This window comes from Lepisosteus platostomus, chromosome 1, assembly GCF_059453375.1.
Source record: "Lepisosteus platostomus isolate fLepPlt1 chromosome 1, fLepPlt1.hap1, whole genome shotgun sequence".
In the NCBI taxonomy this organism is placed as follows: Eukaryota; Metazoa; Chordata; class Actinopteri; order Semionotiformes; family Lepisosteidae; genus Lepisosteus; species Lepisosteus platostomus.
Genome location: NC_142611.1, coordinates 58,781,992 through 58,801,918, shown reverse-complemented (window position 1 = coordinate 58,801,918; position 19,927 = coordinate 58,781,992). Strand labels below are relative to the sequence as shown.

Sequence of the window (19,927 nt, the reverse complement as noted above, 5' to 3'; positions counted from 1 at the left end):
AAATATAAGAGCAAAAAGCAAAGTTAATTACATTTCAATCATTTTCAAAGAAACAAATGGAAACTACTTTTACATATTGGGTTAAGAAGGAAATATATGGCTGGTTGTGACAGTCAAAGCAGTTTTGTGCTCTTTTTACCTCTCAATCCTGGCAACGTAAAAGCATGGAACACTGTGAATAACCACTGACAATGCTCACAATGTCCAGACAGTAAGCATGCTCAGAATCTAACTACAACACAGAGTATAAGCAGAAGAAGCAGTAATTGGGTCTTCACCTGTCAGTGACAGCACCACAGTCTTAGACCTGGAATGTGGAGGATACTTGAGTTATGAGATAAAACATAAGTCAAGACACATCAAGTCTGAGCAAGCAGGCTATTTGTTTTAAAGCAGCAGTAGCAGAAGAAAGAAGTTGAAGACAGAATTCTCTTTGTCTGGCATTAAATATGTAGACGTCCTTGTTCAGCTATAAAACACCACTCAGTACAAAAATCTAATTCAACGAACGTTTTGTAGTACCTCCAGCACATTCGTTTTTCAAATGAACTTAAGATATATGTATATAAAAACATATACATTATACACTTTAGGAGTGAAAAATGAAAAGTAAACAAGACTAGTATTATATGCCCTCTTATTACTAGGATACTAGCAATCCATGACAGAAATTAAAAGCATAACATTTCTCACTAGACAGCTTTAAGAGAAATGTGTACTGTTGTTCACTGTGTTAACAAAGCAAATAATACATATAAAAACCTGGATCCAAAAACCACAAAGAATATGTTCTGAATCTCAAATGACATTTTTCTAAATGTTTCTGCATGGTAATGAGTATTTTAATTACTCAAAAAAGCTGCAGGATGATAATATAAAAACAAAGAAATAAGCCTACATTATGACAGTGTCAATTAGGGAGTTGTGTAATAGCTGCATAACTGGACCTCTCTCCTACTTTCCCCACAAGTTATGATGAAAGTGGACACATACATTTCATTAATATTCTCACTGTAAGATATGTTTACTCTATTAAAATAAAAAGTAGATATTTATTTCTTCTACAACATTCATACTGTGTGACTGGCGACATTGGGGTCATACCAATCTCATATTTCATATTGTCAGCACTGCCATATTAGATGGTTCTTCTATTGTTTTTCACCAGGGCAAGTCTGCTTGGCTCTGTATGCTCTTCACAAGCAGTGCAGTGAAAAGGCACATTCTCAGTGATTTCTTACAGACCCACCCTAAGGAGGATGCCAACCCAATACCAAAGGGATGTGCAAAGATCTGACATAAAAGAGGAGAAAAAACTCACAACACATACCATAACCAAACAGGTTGAATGGCTCTGTTGTTGATGTCACAGCTAGCCCATAATCCTTCTAATCAAAGTAATTACAATACAATTAGTATCCACAATGCATTTTCAGTGAGCTATTTTTATGTATATTTTTAGGTTTGTAGAAACCTCCAATGGATTGTTGTAGAATCACAACAAATCTAAGTCTAAAGGGAATAAAGGCCTAACAGTGAAGAACTGACTCTTGGATCAAGTGTTTTATATTCTACAACAAAATGGACTTTGGAAGGAAGACTAAAGGTACACTAAACTTCTACAGTTCAAGTATCAAGAAATAAAAGCCATTCCTTGAAGATAATTAGATTAGTTTTAATTAGTACATTAATTTAACAGTCAGCAAACTTTGCAGGGATAAGAAAAACCACTGAGCTCACACTAACATAATACATATTACAAACTCTGCTTTCCATTGAAATGTACTGATTTGAATCAATGAAATTTTTTTAAAAAAAGCCTTATATATGTATGTTGCTATTTAGGACATGATCTTCTCTTTTGCCATGAAACTGTGTAAATCTAATCAGATTGGATAAGCTGCTTTGTGTTTATTTTACATTTATGGTATGTACGATCACCAGGGGCCGGGTTTTGGAAGGGAGATATTTCCCCCATCACATGTTACAGGTGCTTGATATGAACACAACCTCAGCAAGACTGCTGACAGTTGTTTCAAAACAGTTGTCAAGAAAGCAGTCTATCAGCCATGAAAATAATGTGAAACACCTGACGATATAAATCAATCACTATCTGCTCAATAACGTGGACGCCTAGTAGGTAGAAGCGAGGGAGGTGCACGTGGTATTGTGATTGAAAACAAAAAAGATATTTGGGTGTTAAAAGAATGTTGGTTTTTGATTTAGACCTCACTCGTCAAGCAGGTAGAGCTAGTTTTATATAGCTTTTTTGCGGTACACAGGTGTTTAACATTATTTTGATGACTGACAGACCTCTTCCTTGACAAAGAAGGGGAATTTTATTCTTAAAATCGGAAATAAAAAATGTTGGAGGAAGTCATTAAGCCATGTTGCAAAGACCACTGTTTCCAATCTACCCGATGAAACAGAACATTAGCCTAGTCATCAGTCAGTAGGAAATGCACAGCAGGTTCAGAACTAATAGAGAAATACAGAAAAAATACTAAAAAAGTGCCCACTGAAGTAGAAGATGAATAAAATAATTCAGTAAAAGGCTCTACTGACAACACCTGTAAAATATTACTACCATCTAAGAAAGGGTAACTACTGAAAATAATGAAATGATGATGCCGCTGATAACATACACAAATGTTATCAACGTTTACATCCTAATGATGGGCCACAAGGCCAGTGTTTCACACTACACTGGCAATCTTTCCCTTGGGGAAAAAAGCTGACTATGGATTCTCATATCCAACCACATGCATAACTGCTGATCAGAACAGGAGAGCGTAGCACCCTGGCTGTAGAATACTCACAACTGTTCTCCACTACTCTGGGCACTAATCCGTGTAAGATATGCTTGGATAAAAATAAAGTCTGGTTACACCACAATGCTATGCTCAACAAAACAAAGCTCCATTTCATTTTAACAAGATATCAAAATCATTAGGTTTAAAAAAACTATAAGATTAAATCAATACGAACATTTAGTCTTTTCAAATAAATAAAATAGGGTCAAGAAAACAGAGGTCAGAAAATAATCAAGCAACTATGATCATAATAGGGCAAATTGTGTACCATGAAAACGTGGTGATATGGAATCGGTAGAGAAAAGATGGCAGCACTTTAAAGATATACTGCTTGAAGCACAGAGCGAACATCTTGTGGATCAAATAGATACAAATATTCATTTGTTCCCTTACCTATTAAAGCAATTAATACAAAAAAATGGCAAGGGTAATTGCAACTGTGTCAGTATAAGCCAATTAAGTTGTAATAAACTATGTTCATGTAATATGTCACGACCACACTGTCACAGGTTCTGGATGTGTAATAAATGTAATGTGTAATGTTTTGTGATGTATTTAGATGTACAGAAGAGCTAAGTGTCCATAAAATTTTCCCTTAGGGGACAATACAAGTTCATCTTATCTTCAGCCCACAATTAACTACATCAAATGCTACAAAGCAGTAGTCCAAGCTGTTTAATATATCATTAACAAAACTTTAGGGAGAAAGAAATCTGTTCTTGGCAGCACAGTGGCACAGTGGGTAGCATCTCTGGGGCTCTGGGTTCAATTCTGGTCTTGAGGTGCTATCTGTGTGGAGTTTGTATGCTCTCCCTGTGTTCGTGTTGGTTTCCCCTGGGTGCTCCACCTACAGTTTTCACCTACAGTCCAAAGTCATACTGGTAGGTTAAGTGGCTTCTGAGAAAACTGTCGCTAGATGTGAGTGTGTGCGTGTCTGTGTGCCCTGTGATTGACTAGCGTCCTGTCCAGGATGTGCGATGCCTTGAGTCTGTTGCCTGCTGAGATGGGCTCCAGCTCCCCCACAACCCTGAACTGGAAAAACTGTTCGAAAACAGATGGACGGAAATCTGTTCTTCATTTGAAGAAATGCAGAACAACAAACTGCAAGCTTTGCATGATTAAAACAAATATTGCAATGGTTTTTTTTTAATGAAAAGTTGTTTTGTTCTACAACAGCAAAAGAACAGTAAAGGATGAAGTAAACTGTCACAAGAGACAATAGGAGCCTTTTAAAATTTGAAAGGAAAAATGTCTATTTTCTGAGGACTTCATTTACATGTTAAGTAAATGACACTTCTACTGACTATCAGGAAAGAAGATGCCACTTCTAGACCTCAACACAGGAGTACCCACTGACTAGAAAATTGGAAAACTGCCCAAGTAACACACAACATACAAGGCATGACAAAACCAAACAAAACAATTATAGACTTTTTATCATCTGCTCAATGAAGGGAACTCTGGCTGACAGCTATTTGCTCTGAGTGAACTCTAAATTACTGAATTTACTTAATCAGTTGCCTAACTGATTAAAATTCAACAGGTCTATGTCTTCAATGCTACCATGCTGCCAGAGATTTCTAAGACTAAGCTGGAGACCACTGTCTTTACAAAATTTCAGTTTGTTGGTAACTGTTTACTAACTGACGAGATTGTTTTGTTCCTATTTTCCTACAAATGCACCTGTATTTAAAACTGAAATCAACATTTGAGAACACCGTTAGTCCTACTTGCAGCATAAATAAGATTCCGGCCGTGGAGCCTTCTTCAGCTGTGAGCTGAAGAAGGCTTACACCCGAAGAAGGTTCCACGGCCAAAATGTTGTGTGTTCTTTCTTCTCTTTTCAGCACAGAATAAACCTATTACTTGTTCCTTTGCAGCCTTTGCATGCTGATGCAGCTACCCACCTGAACTACATAAATCAGATTTGTTCTTTTTCTGATGAAATACAAACATCCTGGCTGGAAATTCAGCCACAGTTCTTAGCTTTATCTTATATTTAAAGAGGAAACAGTGAAAAGAACAATTACATGGAAGACTATATTTATTGGACTTCCAGGAGTAAGGTCTCAAAAAGGGTCCATTTTGTTTTTAGCAACCTAGGTTTGGATAGTCTTGTCTCTTCTCATATCCCATCATACTCTTACTCCGTTTGTTCCTATCTCTGCCAACACTCTGGTCCTGTTTGCTCTTGAGTTCCGTATTTCCCTCCTCCCTTACCTTACTGTGGTTGAAATTCTGACTCGTGATAGAAGCTCAATGCTCAATCACCTTGTGGTGCATCATCAAACCTCGCCTGTTCACTTGAAATTCTAAATTTTACAGTCTTTTCCAGCTTTACAACTATTACCTCTTGTTCTGGCATGATACAAGTCTTTCGATATTTAAAAGGGTACTGACTGGCAAAGTAAACAGGACAGGTTACGAACTTGAAGACACCAGTAAAACTAAGAGGGTGTACATTTGAACTGCAAAGAGGGGGGATCTTTTCACAAAAAAGGGTTAACAGTGACTTGAACTTCCCAACCATGTTGTCAACGCAGATTAAGATATTTCAAGAAACTGGAATGGTGAAGACTCAGGAATATTACACTATCGACCAAAGACAAGCCAATTTTAACTTTTCCTATGTTCTTACTCTATAATAGCAATATTGTTTTACTGCACACCTATGGTCATGCAGTACATTATACTGTTTTACACTGTACTTCTTGTTATTCCTTGCTGTATTTGTTTATCCATGTAACATGCATATATCAATGTTACTCATACACAGTGTGATTTAAATAGTTTACTTGTACTGATGTGTTGCTTTAAATAATTTTTTATCTGTAAATGATGTGATAAAGGAATCAGCACAATGAATGAGAACACTGATGATAGGATACTTCATCATGAGAAAAAAAAAGTGGCTAATTTTAAATACACAGTACAGTGACTGTCATGTCTATAATAACTTAGGTCTTTATGTTCACGCTTCTACCAGATACTGAAATGTTAAAACAAAACTAGGCAAACGATGAACAAATGAGGAAGACAGAAAATCAGGAAGCGAAGGTGTTAGACGATACCAAGCATACCTCTGACAATTGTAATCGGAAGAGCAAATAAAAATGACGTTGGTCATACAAGAAAATAAATTGTAACTAAGAATCTAAGGCATCAGAATTACAGTTTACTACACAGTACTGATGCAACACGGCTCCTATAAGAATGCAGAAGGAAGCGCATCAACGGCTCCATCTGGATGTGAGAGACACGTAAACGGTAGTTACACAAGCCAACTACAACTCTCAAAACTCCCAACAACTCCTTCATAACACAGCATCAACTTTAAAACGTACGTTAGGTTTATATGTACAGTATGCTCCTCTAGTTTCAAGTGATTTCTAATAATGCCAGGCTACTCTAATGGTTTTTTCCTTTGAGCCCTGGGTCTAATACCGAAATCCAATACTTCCTGAGAAATTCTACTCGAACTCATTTAAGGCTTCACAAAGCAAGTAACACTACACTTTGATTTTTAAGGGTAACGTCTTTAGAAAGGGGAAGTGAAGATTTGTTCAGAATTACACAAGCAAGGCTAACGTTTATGTCCGGCTCTGTCAATAACTCCACCGCTCTGGGGAATCGTACAAGACGTCAGCCTAATCCTCAACGTCGCCCACAGCACGCAACTTGATCCACAGCCACAGAAGCAAACTTGCAACAAGTCCCTCGTGAAGCCGATCACAAAAACAGGGCTCCACTTGTTCCTTCGTCTACACTAGCAACCAAACTGAGCCGTTCTCTCTCAACTTTTTGTGCCTCCGCCACTGGCACCACTTCCCACACACCCCCCTGCGACACCAACAGCTATGGTCGCGACTAGCTTACCGCTGTAGGGAAAATAAACCGTATCTTCAACAACAACAAAAAAAAAAACGTTTCGCCCTCCTACTAGAACAAGCAAAGAAACTCTTACCTGCTATTGTCTTCCGGGGCTCTACTGTTCTTTGCAAATGGGGTGGTGGCGGATTTTCGTCTTGGCGATGCCGTTGCCCTGGTGTGTTGAATTACAGTGTTAGCACTAGCAGCGTTTTGCAGCACCCATTGGATCACCCCCCCGCGCGCACACACTCACACAGTGGAGTCGCAGAGACCCGGAAGGAGACGGTTTCCAGGCGAGAAGAACAAGAAAGGGCAACAACATCCGGGCTCTTTCTCGAGCTGAAGGGGCGCAGCCTGGGTATCCCTTAATTGCACTGCGGGCACGCTTTGCGGTTGCGTATATGTACAAGAACTTCCTTTCGCGAACGTACTACTGTAGTTTTTTTTGCCGTCATTGCAAAAGTAACTGTAAAATAGCCAACGTTGAAAATTATTTTATTTATCAGTATCGATGTATTTCTGTTCATTGTGGAAATATTTTATTTAATGTATTTTCTGCACGCTTGAAGGAGCGTTTAAAAACAACCGGACAAATGTCTTCCTAAATACCCCCTTTGTTGTTGGATAAGGAAAGCACGGTTGCGGGTTATTATGTAAATGTAAATGCAAAATAAAAGTGGACGTTTCAGCTTTGAATTCGTTGTTATAAAAGATGGGTCACCTTAAGAGACAGGAGACAAGTATTTTTTTTAAGCTCTGAACACAGTAACCCTCCCATGATCAGTTCAAAAGAGGATCGAGATAGTGTTAATGTTTGGTCGGTCTTTATGTATTTTGTATATTTTATATATATAAAAATAACACGGCTATCAATTGTTGCCTGTTTCAAGCTAAACAATATAGAAACTATCTTCTGTGAAGGAAATGGAACTGGAACAGAGACGAACCAACTCATTTTTGACTTTTTGAAATTTGATAATCCAGAACCAAATAAAACCAGTGTCCATCCCTGAATATATAACATAACATCACTTTATTAGCCCTATACAATTTCTTGCATTAGGAATTTGTCTTTTTGCATACCCCCAGCTTGCTCTCCATGAGACACACAGATAGGGAGAGAGCCTGAGGTCAGAGCACAGAGTCAGCCATTGTACAGCACCCCTGAGCCAGCAACCTCGCAGCCAAAGGTGCAGATCCTTACCCACAGAGCCACCACTTCACCCCATATTATAGCAGAAGTTCAGGACTGTCAGTCCCCAATAACTGCAACATGGAAAGAGAAGAGCCTCTTTATTGAGGTGAAAGTAAACTTAAGTGCTGTAGCTTGTAAAAGAAAGCAAACAAGATGGTACCAGTTATGAAATAAAAAACAAAACACTCATCCATGTACAAAAAAAGATCTTGAATGCTTGTCAATCATTCCAGAAATCATGGTGTATGTACCAGTTAAGGGACCCATGCTTTGGGTCAGACTAAATGATTTTAGTTAGAACCTAGGATGATTTCAGGGTGCAGTATTGGCTGGCTAGATTATTTGATGTCACAATATGGTCTTTTCACTCTCAATCTGTGGAATGTCTTTTATCATCTGCAGGCACTTCAACAGTTTGGTAGCAGACTGTGCTGCCCTATTATTTGAATAAATATCAAGCAAGATGTGTTTAGTGTTGGCGAGACAAAGTTGCTGTATCGGATGTTAAACTTCGAGTACTGCTGCCTTTAATGCTGATGGTAGCAGTCGATATGGATTTTTTTTTCATAAGATAAGATCACTTTATTAGCCCTATACAATTTCTTGCATACACACACATAGGGAGAGAGAAGCCTGGGGTCAGAGTGCAGGGTCAGCCATTGTACAGCACCCCTGGAGCAGCTGGGGTTAAGGGCCTTACTCAGGGGCCCAACAGAGTAGGATTGTGGGATTTGAACCAGCAACCTTCCAGCCACTGGCGCAGATCCTTAGCCACGATATGGATGGGCTGGAAAAGCTTCCTTTGTTATTAGTTGGTACAAATAAAGACCTTAAAAACATCAGGTCACTACCAGTGGATTACAGGTCAACCAGCACAGGATGCCTGACCCAAGAAGTGTGAAAAATGTCTTTGTAAATTGGATAGAAGATTTAATGCTCAAAAGCAACAGATAGCTTTGTTAGCCAATGCCCTGTGTACCCCGCATATCTCCAGTTCATTGAGCTCTCGCCTTTGCCTTTTACTATGACAGCTAATGAGCACCCAATGAAGCATGGAACCATTAAAAGCTTTACCATAAACTAAAGGCTCCAGCTGCTGATCAAGCGGTTTATTGAGTGTGTGGAGAAAAACAAGGAGTTCACTTTATCACCGTTGGAGGTAGCAGATATGTTACACCTGAGCTGGAGAAGTGTACAGTAACTGAGCAAACATTTTCATCTAGTTATAAAAAAGGCCAAATTCAAGCCACAGAATGAAACAGCAGGCGTGGAAACAATAGCCAAAGACAACAACAGCGAACATGTGCATTCCTGATGTAACATCTGCAGGATTTTAGTTGCATACCAATAATGACAATAATGGCGATCCCATTTTTAATTTACTTCTTTATGTAACTGTTTTAAATTTCCTGCCCGTGTCTAATCCAATAAGGAATAAAATTAGGCTTAATTATTTTGTTTTGTCCGGTGGATTTACAATAATGTGAACTGGTGCAGTGTACAGAAATCACTTGAGATACTCATAAAGTATTTCAGGGCTTAATTGCCCTGAAAATGCATCTTGCAGAGTTTGCAAGAGGTTTAGCAAAATTACTTCAAATAGTCTTCTTTACAATGATCTAGTGTGTGGTAAACACATAACAAATTATTTGAAACACATGGATCTCCATATAAAGTAGTTTAATCTAACTGCTAAAAAATGACATTAACTGACATTGTACACAATCAAAGAAAGCAAAAGAATTCAGAAGTCTCGTATCATCTGAAATATTTAATTATTTAAATAGTTTCCAATATTTAATATTTGTCAAAATGACACAAAAATGAACAAATCAGCTGACCTATTTCAGTTGACAAAAAGTTGTACAGGATATGTAGTAATCTCCAGTAATCCCTACAGTGTTGTCAATGGATTACACTTGATATGTCGGCTGGAAGGCAAGTGTAATAAAAGGCAACTGAATATAAATTAAACTTCACTCAGGATGACAGATTATATGAAGACTTATACAAACAGGACATGTACCTTAAGTTATACAGTAAGATGCACAACTAATGTAAGTGACTTTTACAGTATGTGTTCTCACTGCCATTGACAAATACTGTCAAATAATTTGTTTCCTGTTTTCAAAAGGAAGAAAACTGGTAATTATTGAGCATGCTCTATGTGGAGTTTATTTTACATCATAAGAAAGTTTTCAGAATACATGAAAACGAACGCTCCATTTTAGATGAAGCACTTAAACATAACTTGAAAAAATATGCCACTGGGTGTATGGGAAAACCTTATAGTATGTCACTTGCCATACAGATTATCCTCTAGTTAAGTTCTAATTATTGTTTCCATAGCCTTAAATAATTAATAGAAACTAACTCCATTTAGACACCATCTGTATTGATGGGGCTGTATTCCTGCCAGTGGGTGTCACCCCTGTCTCCAAACAGTTGCTGCAAGATTTTGTTAAGCAGACCATTATTAGGTGAGCCGTGCAGGATCAGGCAGTGCTGTGTTCTCAGTATGTTTCAGGATCTAAATTATACATGTCATTTCTTTTTTTACAGCTCAGCATTGTATCAGTAAACCTGCTGTGTTTCAAATTCATTAATAATGACTTGTTTACTTTCGTAAAGTCTTCTTTGTTAAAGTTGCTGTAAATGTAAAAAAAATCCCTTTAAATTCACACTCAAGTCTCAGTTGTCTGCTTCTTTGAAACCTTGTAGCATTGGTCGATCAGATGATCTATAAGAGAATGGTGAACAAAGTGCTTGAATCGAATGCATTGGGACATATAGTGACAGGGACACTATACTGTAAACAGGCGCCGTCCTTACTGACTCTCTGTGGTCATTAAAAATCCCAGGGCGTTTCTCGAAAAGAGTAGGGGTGTAACCCCGGCATCTCGGCCAAATTTCCCATTGGCCTCCTAATAATCCCCATCTTGAATTGGCTTCATTACTCTGCTCTCCTCCCCACTCATAGCTGATGTGTGGTGAGTGTTCTGGCGCACAATGGCTGCCATTGCATCATCCAGGTGGATGCTGCACATTGGTGGTGGTGGAGGGGAGTCCCCATTACCTATAAAGCACTTTGAGTGGATTGTCCAGAAAATGACTATACAGTATAAATGTAAGCAATTATTATTATTTCCACTTAAATCCACTGATGACCTTAAAAACTAAGGTACCAAAGAAATTTACACATGAAAGTAAAACCAGTATTAGTTAAACTTATTTCCTCCTTAAACTTAATTTCCTGGATTGCTGTACCTTTAGCTCTACACTGGCAATAGCCGTTATTGAACACGTCACAGCTACAACTACAACTACAGTGAAATAGGAGGAAACATGACAGTGCTTGTAGAACACATTTGTGCCACAAGATGGAGGCAATGAGACAGACTTCAGAAAAGAGTTCGTGTTTTGGTTCAGAATGTTCTGTGTGTTATATCTGGAAGAATCCTTACAACACTATTTATTATTCTTATGTAGAATAGATTTTGTAATTAATCAAGTGAAGGCCTGTTTTAATACCTGCCCCTTATGTTTTGAGAGAACCCTAAATCCAGGATAAAGCTTGATACATCTAGACTTAATCTTCAAAAGCTTTTGTTTCTAGGTAAGGTTTATGACAAACAACCAAGATCAAACTCAGCATAAGTTAATGCATTTTATGGCTACACCCTGGATTCTCTTAGGCTAGTTGCTTGCTGTGGAGAGCCTGTATGCTCCTGGGGAACAACATTCCCATCACCGTCTCATCTTACACCTAGACATCTTACATGGACGAGGCAAGATGTCTGATATAGCAATTACAGTGCACTATCTCTTCAAAGGTTCTGTTCACTCTGTTCAGTCCTTTGCTTCTATTATAAAGATAGTGCTCTCTGATCCCCTTTTTACCCCACCCTCTGACCACTCTGCATTATATTATAGCCATCTTTAAACTAAATACTATAGTAAACCAATATTTCTTGCGAAATAGATCATCCATCCATAAAACTAACTACAGTTTTCCTGAATAATGAATGCAGTTCCAGCACTCAACACTCACTAGCTCAACAATGCAACTTGAAAAACAAAGAAAGTCAAAATACCAATAAAAAGAATGAAGGTAGTGTAGCAGAATAGATTTCTAAATAAGGAAGAGCATGTCCTGGGCTAACCTGCAACCAGTCAGAATTAGTGTTCAGTGAGTCATTATTGTATCATAATTCAGTCAGTTGTCTTTTCCCCAGTTTTAGGTTTAACAGACTTATTTTCCAAGATGAAGGACATGACTATTCTAGACTAATCCTGAGCTCATAAATATGACTGCAAATGAAGTTCTAAAAATAATATAATGGTACCATAATATTAGGTCTCAAAATTAAAAATGAAGCAAAGGAAAATAAATCCCAAGAACCAGTCCTGATATTGTATTTTTCCATATTAATGTCTGGGCACGCTACCAATTTAACAGTTAAAAGTCTTATAAAAGGTGAGAGCTCATGTGCTAAAGTATCATCAAAACAATTTTCTCAGGACTTAATAACCGATTAAAATATATTATAGGGAAAGATGTTGTTTGTTATGTCCGGGCAAGCCACAGCTCATCGTCCTCGGTCTCCACGGAAACCAGCCGCATTCCCACGGGACTCCCAGAGCTGTGAGGTCTCACTCGGGCCGCTTGTCATAACCACCCGCCATCAATTAAAGGGTGATTATTCCATCAGTCCAAGACAACCTTGATCTGCCTGTAGTCCAGTGCTCTGTCATTGAGCTGCCATCTGGATAGGGTAGTGCCTGCTGCACAACAAGCCTGCTTCCAAGAAGGACAACAAGCCCGACTTCAGCCCGAGTATTTGTTCGTCTCAAACTCGCTCTGTCTGTCGGCCAGCAGAGCACCGAACCGTAGCTCCTGCCAGACAGCCCTGAGTGTCGGCACAGCCACCGAGACCTGCTCAGCCCCTTCAGCTGCAGTAGCTCTCGGTCTCAGATTAACCTGTGTGCCACTGCTGTTCAGCTATCTCTACCTGCCTTCATACTCTGATCTGGTTCGGCTATCTCCTTCAGCTTTAGTCATTCCCCGAGGTTTGACTGGGATCAAGGGTTTGGATTCCTCTGCCTGTCAGCCAGACATGGTTTTCTACATCTGATTGCCCTGTCGTAAAATTATTATCATAGGCTTTACCTTTCGTGCTGAAATGATTGACCTACCTAATACAAAGCTATTCTTCAATATCCATTTTAATGTAGTGCATTTGTATTGTATTGTTTTCAAAACTGAACAGTGGTGGTTTCTTCATGTTATTGATAAGATCAAAAGTATGTCCCGTTAAAGCAGCAGTTAAGAGCAGACTGCATGCGTTATGAAGAATTTTCCAGTTAACAAGGTATCTAACAGTGGATAATATTGAATCCCTGGTAAAACGATGTAAAGAAAATGCAAAAACCTCACCGTTCCCTATTTCCTGGGAAGTTAGGGCTTCTGGCAAGTCTGCATACCTTAGGTGGAGGAATTTACTTTTCAGCAAGCAAAACAGCAACCAGGCTTGTGGCTACAAGCTCTTAGCTGATTGCATCACATCCGACAGAAATTACCCTGTTTTAGTCAGAACCTTAGGTAAGAAAACTCAGTCAGGAAACAGGAAATACAGAATGTCATGATCTCAAGTGAAGAAATCAGGGCACAATGGCATTATGTCTTCTTATGATCAAGGCAAAAAGCAACGAAAAGACTGGGAAATGGCCTTACCTCTGCTGTTGTTGCTAATTGCAGGGCTAGCTGGAAGTGGTATGTACTAGAACAATTCATTTCAATGAACATTTTCCTGTATAGCAGAGCTGATGGTTCCTCTTTTTACAAAAACCTTTTCATTTATAACCAGGTAGGAATCTTCCTTTGTTTTTTAAAGGCTGTTTGTACAGAATTCTTGGTCTTACTCTGGGCTTGGTTAAAGAGTTTGAAATTTCTTCTGAGCAAATGACAGACCACGAGATGTTTAACCTGGGTTTGTTTTGAATTCTTGTGGTAATTAGGCAAAGGTTATGAGGCAAAAGTGCAATTTTCCTGTACCTCACAAAGTTTTTTCTATTAAATATGACTGATTTCTTCACCTTCTAGATGTGTAGAATTAATTTTTATGTTGGTTTTATTTCCAACAAGCAGTTCTTTACAAATCTTCACTTTATTCACTAAATTAGAATGCCTACAGTTATAGTTCATTTAATTTTTTTGTACAATATGTGGAGCCCAGTGATAACAATGGCCCCACATATTGTACATTGAATGCATGGCCTGAAAGGCAGCAATGCCTTTATATTTCTTTTTTTTTCCACTGACATTAACCATGGTTCTCCTTAAATTGTTCAGATGGAAAAATAAACAGGCCATAATATAAAATGCTAATTGTGTTTAGTAAAATATGGAAGTTTCTCCTGAAATATAAAAATGAGGTATATTGTTGCAGGAGGTTCTTTAATTCATAACAATATTTTACATGGGTAACAGCCTGTGAAGTCATTAAGTATTTTAGGAATATTATTGAACAGAACCATTGGCAGTAGCCAGGTAGAACAGAAAATATCTTAGAGAGGTGATGTTCAGACTCCAGTTTGTAAAAAGTATTTTTATGAAAAGAAAACACTAAACTTGTAAGTTCATCCTAATAAATGTACTCATCCTTTTGAGTATTTTTCTTCTTTGCACTTAGATAGTCAAACAAGTCAGGGCTAACAGGGCAATTAATAACTTTGTCACTTTTCTTTGTCATTAGTTCAGTTAGTCTTGGTTTTCAGTAGGAGTCACATCAAAAAAGAACATTCTAAATGTAGCACTGAATTCTCTGTCATAGTTTAAATGTAATGGTGTTGAACTGTTTTGGGCTTTTATTTTCCAATACACTTCATATTGTTATATTTAACTTGATTTGAAGAAGTCTTTTAAAAAGTTTAATTAATAATTACTTAATTAATTTGTTGCAATCGTAATGGTGTGAAAGGGTACTTAAACAGAATCTCTATGTTTTTGAGTCCTCCATTAAAAACCTTCATATGGAGAACAGAAGAAGTTATACAGTCAAGAAATTACATATCTGAATTGTCTTTGTTTACAGCATGAATTTAGGTTAAAGAAGACTGAATATATTTGGTAAGGAGGACATTTGTTGGTATCCAATGGGGCCTAGTTAGAACCCCAGAAATCTCAGTCATGTAAAAACATTAAACCTAGGAAACAGAGGCTTGTGTTGATCTGGAGAAAGAGGGCAGATCAGTTGGTGAAGGATAAAGAACATTATAGGAATAAGGAGTTGGAATTTATTTGGAAGCTGATTTTTTATTTTGAGAAAACTAGAGTATTTTATGAGGGTTCCAGTAATCATCTTAACTACCTGGTCTTATGTTTAGTCTGTACTCAGTGAATTATGTAGGGGTATCTTTTGTGGGGTTTTTGTGTTTCATATTTTTTCTGTGTAAATAAATGTACCCTGCACAAAGGTTAAATGACTTCATTGTGTTGGTATGCTTTTTGTACCTTAGAGGTCAGAGCAAAAAGATTCCAGCTTTGTTGAAGAGTAGTCCCAGTATTGTTGTGGCTCAAATCAGGGCTATAGTGTGGCCTTAAAAAGCAGGATTTTTGCTGATTAATTGAAAATATGTATAGGTATTAGTCAAAGTAATAAGAGAGTGTATGCCTAAACTGGGGGTGTTGTAATTTAGAGTACCATAAAAATCTGCCTTATGACCACTGCTCTTCCTAATTTAAATTAAAGATCCAGATTCTGCAATAGTTAGTAAACTGTTAAGTTTACATGTTTTATGATTAGTTTTCACATCCATAAACCGGTACTAGTGTTCAGATTAACACCTGAACACAGATTTCTCTATCTACACATTCTGTGAGCTGTCATTCCATCTCTTTGATTGGCTGGGATGCCAATCGCTATGCTAAGGTGCTTTCAAGCTGCCTGGAGGCCTGTTTGCACAATAATAAAGCCTGTATGATAGTGGTGTTCTGAAGTGTATTGTGCCTCTGACGCAATTTGCTTACCCCCCTCCAAAATACGCATGCTGCTACAGGCATTGTCTCCCTTGTGCCCTGCTATTTGCTGAAACCCTATAGTGAAGATTGACTTCAAAACTGAATGGAATGATATTGTTCTTGTATGCACTGTGATGTACACTGAGAAGGGAAAATGTACAGAACAAGAATTAGGTTAAGCGCTTAGATCAGGGGACCATGTGAAATATTCAAGACATACTGTACAATATTATAGTGAAGGACATAAGATAAGATCACTTTATTTGCCATATAAAATTTCTTGCATTAGGAATTTGTCTTTTCACATACCCCAGCTTGCTCTCCAGGAGATACACAAAGAAGCTTGGGGTCAGAGTGCAGGGTCAGCCATTTATACAGCACCCCTGAAGATGTTGGCGTTACAGACCTTGCTCAGGGGCCCAACAGGCTAGGATTTCTCTGTCAGCCATGGGATTTGAACCAGCAACCGGCACAGATCCTTAGCCACAGAGCCACCGCTGTTAACACACTAGTGTTAATATTTTCTGATGAAAGAGAAGTCTCAAAATATAGTTTTTAGTAAATGGGTTAAAGACAGAGAAACATATCAGAGTGGTAATCAGGTACAGTATATGGTAATCCCTTGATATACTCTCACTGAAAAATAGAATTGGGTGATAAGGGACTAAGTTAAACATGCTAAAGCACTGAATATTCAACAAGAATGTTTCCCAATACAGTTTAAGCTGGATGCTCTTCAGCATGAGAAAAGAAGCTGGGAGGAAGGTGCAGAGTTATAAGGCCTTGTGAATCATGCCTACAATATGGTATGAAAGAAGATCTGTTTGAAAAGACAGGATGTGAGTCATCTGCATATCTTGGTCAGTGGTAAACATTGAAAATGTATCTGTTAACACTATCAACAGCTGACACTATCACTGCAAATAATATCAATTTGCTATTACCAGTCAAGTAGTTCAAGTTGGTGAGAGACTGTCCATCTCCAGTGAATAATCTAAACACAGTGTTACTGGGAAAATGAGTAATGCACCCTATTTAACATGCTCTAATTTGTGGTTTTGGGAGGCTCCCAAGATGTAGTTCTAAGAAAAGGAAATGGCTTCATTTTTTTTCCAGATCTTTGAAGCTAAGACTCCCTAGGAAATTCAGATTGCTATTACTAGTGGACCAGTAGGTGTCACTGTCCCCTCTGGAACAGAATTTAAAGAACCAATTCTCAAGTATGGGGACTGTGCTGTAGGGAGTACTGGTTTCTCAGATAGATTGTAGGTTCTACAATTATTTTATGATTGAAGATCCTGTGGTACTGTTTGTTAGAGTACAGTTGTTAACCCCAGTGTCCTGACAAAACTCATACAGTCTGACTTCTGTAAATTCCCCCTTTCATATGAAATAATTCCTAGTGCCTTGTGTTTGTCTTGTCCAGAGGTGTGTGTTATGGGTACCTATTCAAATAATGGATACACATTTCTTTATTCTTTGTCCTCTATTTTTAACTAGAATATTCTTTGCTCTCCCCTAGTAATCTTACTAAATGAAACCAGCGATCTCAGCCTCTTACAGCAGCAAAAACCTGCTGTAAGGGTGGCTGACCTCAACAGCCTCACACTGAAGTGGGAACCTCCACATTCCTACACCCAGGATAATTGGATCTTGGCCTGTGTGCTTTGTTTATATGGTTCACTGAGCTGCTCTCGGTGGTGTGAGGTGAGGAGGTGGGGATGTAGACAATGGAGGCTTGGAAGACTACTTGGTCAAACTGTCATGCCACAGTGCTTCTGTTGTAGCTTTCTGTTTCTTGCTTGTGGGTTGTTTGTTAGGGGATGTGGAGTGTACCACTGTACCACTGTACTGTACCACCAACAGCAGGGGAGTGAGGTGTGATTTTTTAATTTATTGTAATTTTTCAAAATACTAGTTCACAAAAGGTTTGCTTGACTTGATTCAGTCTTCTTAGTCTTTATAAAGCAGTAGAACACGACTTTCAACTTGCTTAGGTGCATTATAAAGTCATTCTTCTGAAAGGTCGTGAATTTGATGTTTGAGTTTATCGGGGCTTTTGGTAAATACAGTATCTACAATAAATTACATTAATCTGAATTCCCTTTTTGCCCCAATCCACCATCTTAACATTTCTTTGTTGTGACATTCCTTTTTGCAAGTCTTCATCTTGTCTGTTTTGATGGAGTCTTGTTGGTGATATTGTGCATCTACTGTAGATATATTTAATGCGTGTGTATCTCAATGTTTTGAGTCCTTAGAGTACTGATGATTTCTGCACTAATTTACTGTAAATTCTTCTTCATGGTTGATTAATCCTATGCAGAAGGCACAGATTTATATTCTCTGAATATGTTCAAGACAATTTAAACATGCACCTGAATCTTGCATATTCTATTGGTTTTCGGTATGTGATCTGTTAATCTCCTGGTGGAGTTTTTTTTAGAAAATTGAAAATTTCTTATATACTGAAGGTTCTTTCAGAAAATCCACTCTAAAACCATCATAACCAGATGTTTTCTGTTTGTCATCATCTTCCTTGCATACACTATGTCTTCTAGTAGCTCTTCTGGGAAGGCTGTGCTTCTTCTTGCCCTGAATGCAAAGCTCCTCTGAGGTCTTGTCACTTCCATGATGTGATTCTGTTGCACATTTCTGATGCATCTAGATTCTTTTTTATCACTTTTGGTTGATGCATCATTTGATGCTTTCAGAGGTTCTTGATGTTTATGGACCTATTTGGTTTCCTCATCTATTTCCTTCCTTTCAAATTAACATTGCGCAAACTCGTTCTCTGTTAAAGATATTGAGATTGTGCAATCTTCTTGTATGTGTTTGCTAATTGTCTTGAAAACAACTGGGACTTTTTCAGGTCTCTTTTCAAGGCTGATTTTGTGCTGAAAATGTTTGTTGTCCTGTCTGTCAATTCAATTAATGTGTCTTTCATTTTTCAAAGCAATTTAACTACTGAATTCAACCTAATTTGATTTTTCTCTTCTTTGAACCTTCTCTGACATCTTTCAAGATGACTTTATTAATGTTCTTAAATACATCAAAAACATGTATTTGTAATATCAAAAACTTTGAATGTGGACAATCTGCAGTTGGGAACTGTTTATTGGTAGCTAGTCTTACCATTTATCTGTTGTTGGATATAAATATATTAAGTAGCAATGACATCACAAGGTTAGAAAGCAGAACTGTCAGAAGAGTTTTAATATAGTAAGAACTACCTTTTTGAATCAGGGTGTTTTAAAGAGCAAGCGGAAATCATTATCTTACTGTACATTGTTAAATATATGAAAATGAATTATCCAGAATTAGATTATTTTTTTATGGAAAGTATTTAATTTGGGAAGTTAACTGACACATTAATAACCTGTTCACAGAATCACTGTACTTTCAACACCATATGTCAGTAGAAGTGTTTACAGGGATTTCTTTGGCTGAATCCTATTAATGAAGTAATAAGAAAATTAGTAATCAATAACCTTCCATGCAGGCAACTGTATCAATTATTTTGTTATTTTTTAGATTAATTCTCATAGTTCCAAAAACAGACACAACAATAATAGTTTACTGGTTTTGAGGTTTTGTTTTTGCTTTGTTTTGTACGGTTTCAATTTATCATCACACTAATCCTGAGCATGTCAGTGACAGTGCATTGCACATACAGTATACACATAATTCATTTGGTTTAGTACATTGATGGCTTTGGAAAATGTGCTGTTTTCAGTATGTGAGCTGGCTGTTTTTCACATAGCCAACTCAATGCTTGACCTCACTGAACAGTGGGAATTTGCATCCAGTAATGAAACCTTGAACACAAATGGCTAACAGATCAGATGTATCTCTGCTAGAATAATATTTCTGCTTTATTATGTGTTACATGCTTTCTCTGGACATCAAGAGCCAAATTCACTTTGAAGAAGTTCTGTAGACTTACAGATAGCTAATGCAGGAAGCTGAACAGCCACATTTTATGCAGACTGTGTGAAACCACCAACAGTTTCTAATATTAAAATCACT

At 37.8% G+C, this 19,927-nt stretch overlaps 2 protein-coding genes across 6 annotated transcripts in view; one reads left to right on the top strand and one right to left on the bottom strand.

The window, feature by feature from the left end:
* arfip1 (ARF interacting protein 1) overlaps positions 1-6,957 on the bottom strand; it is a 50,236-nt gene extending 43,279 nt beyond the window's left edge. The window contains exon 1 of one of the 3 annotated variants that reach the window (XM_088633194.1): positions 6,778-6,957. The gene's annotated coding sequence lies outside the window, so the exon portion shown is untranslated. The remainder of the gene's footprint in view (positions 1-6,777) is intronic. The other 2 variants (XM_088633193.1, XM_088633196.1) reach the window with 2 other exon arrangements.
* Positions 6,958-13,468: 6,511 nt separating this feature from the next.
* tmem154 (transmembrane protein 154) overlaps positions 13,469-19,927 on the top strand; it is a 28,151-nt gene continuing 21,692 nt past the window's right edge. The window contains exon 1 of one of the 3 annotated variants that reach the window (XM_088633192.1): positions 13,469-13,651. In XM_088633192.1, the coding sequence (XP_088489318.1) occupies positions 13,558-13,651 (94 nt within the window). In that variant the 5' untranslated portion in view covers positions 13,469-13,557. The remainder of the gene's footprint in view (positions 13,652-19,927) is intronic. The other 2 variants (XM_088633190.1, XM_088633189.1) reach the window with 2 other exon arrangements.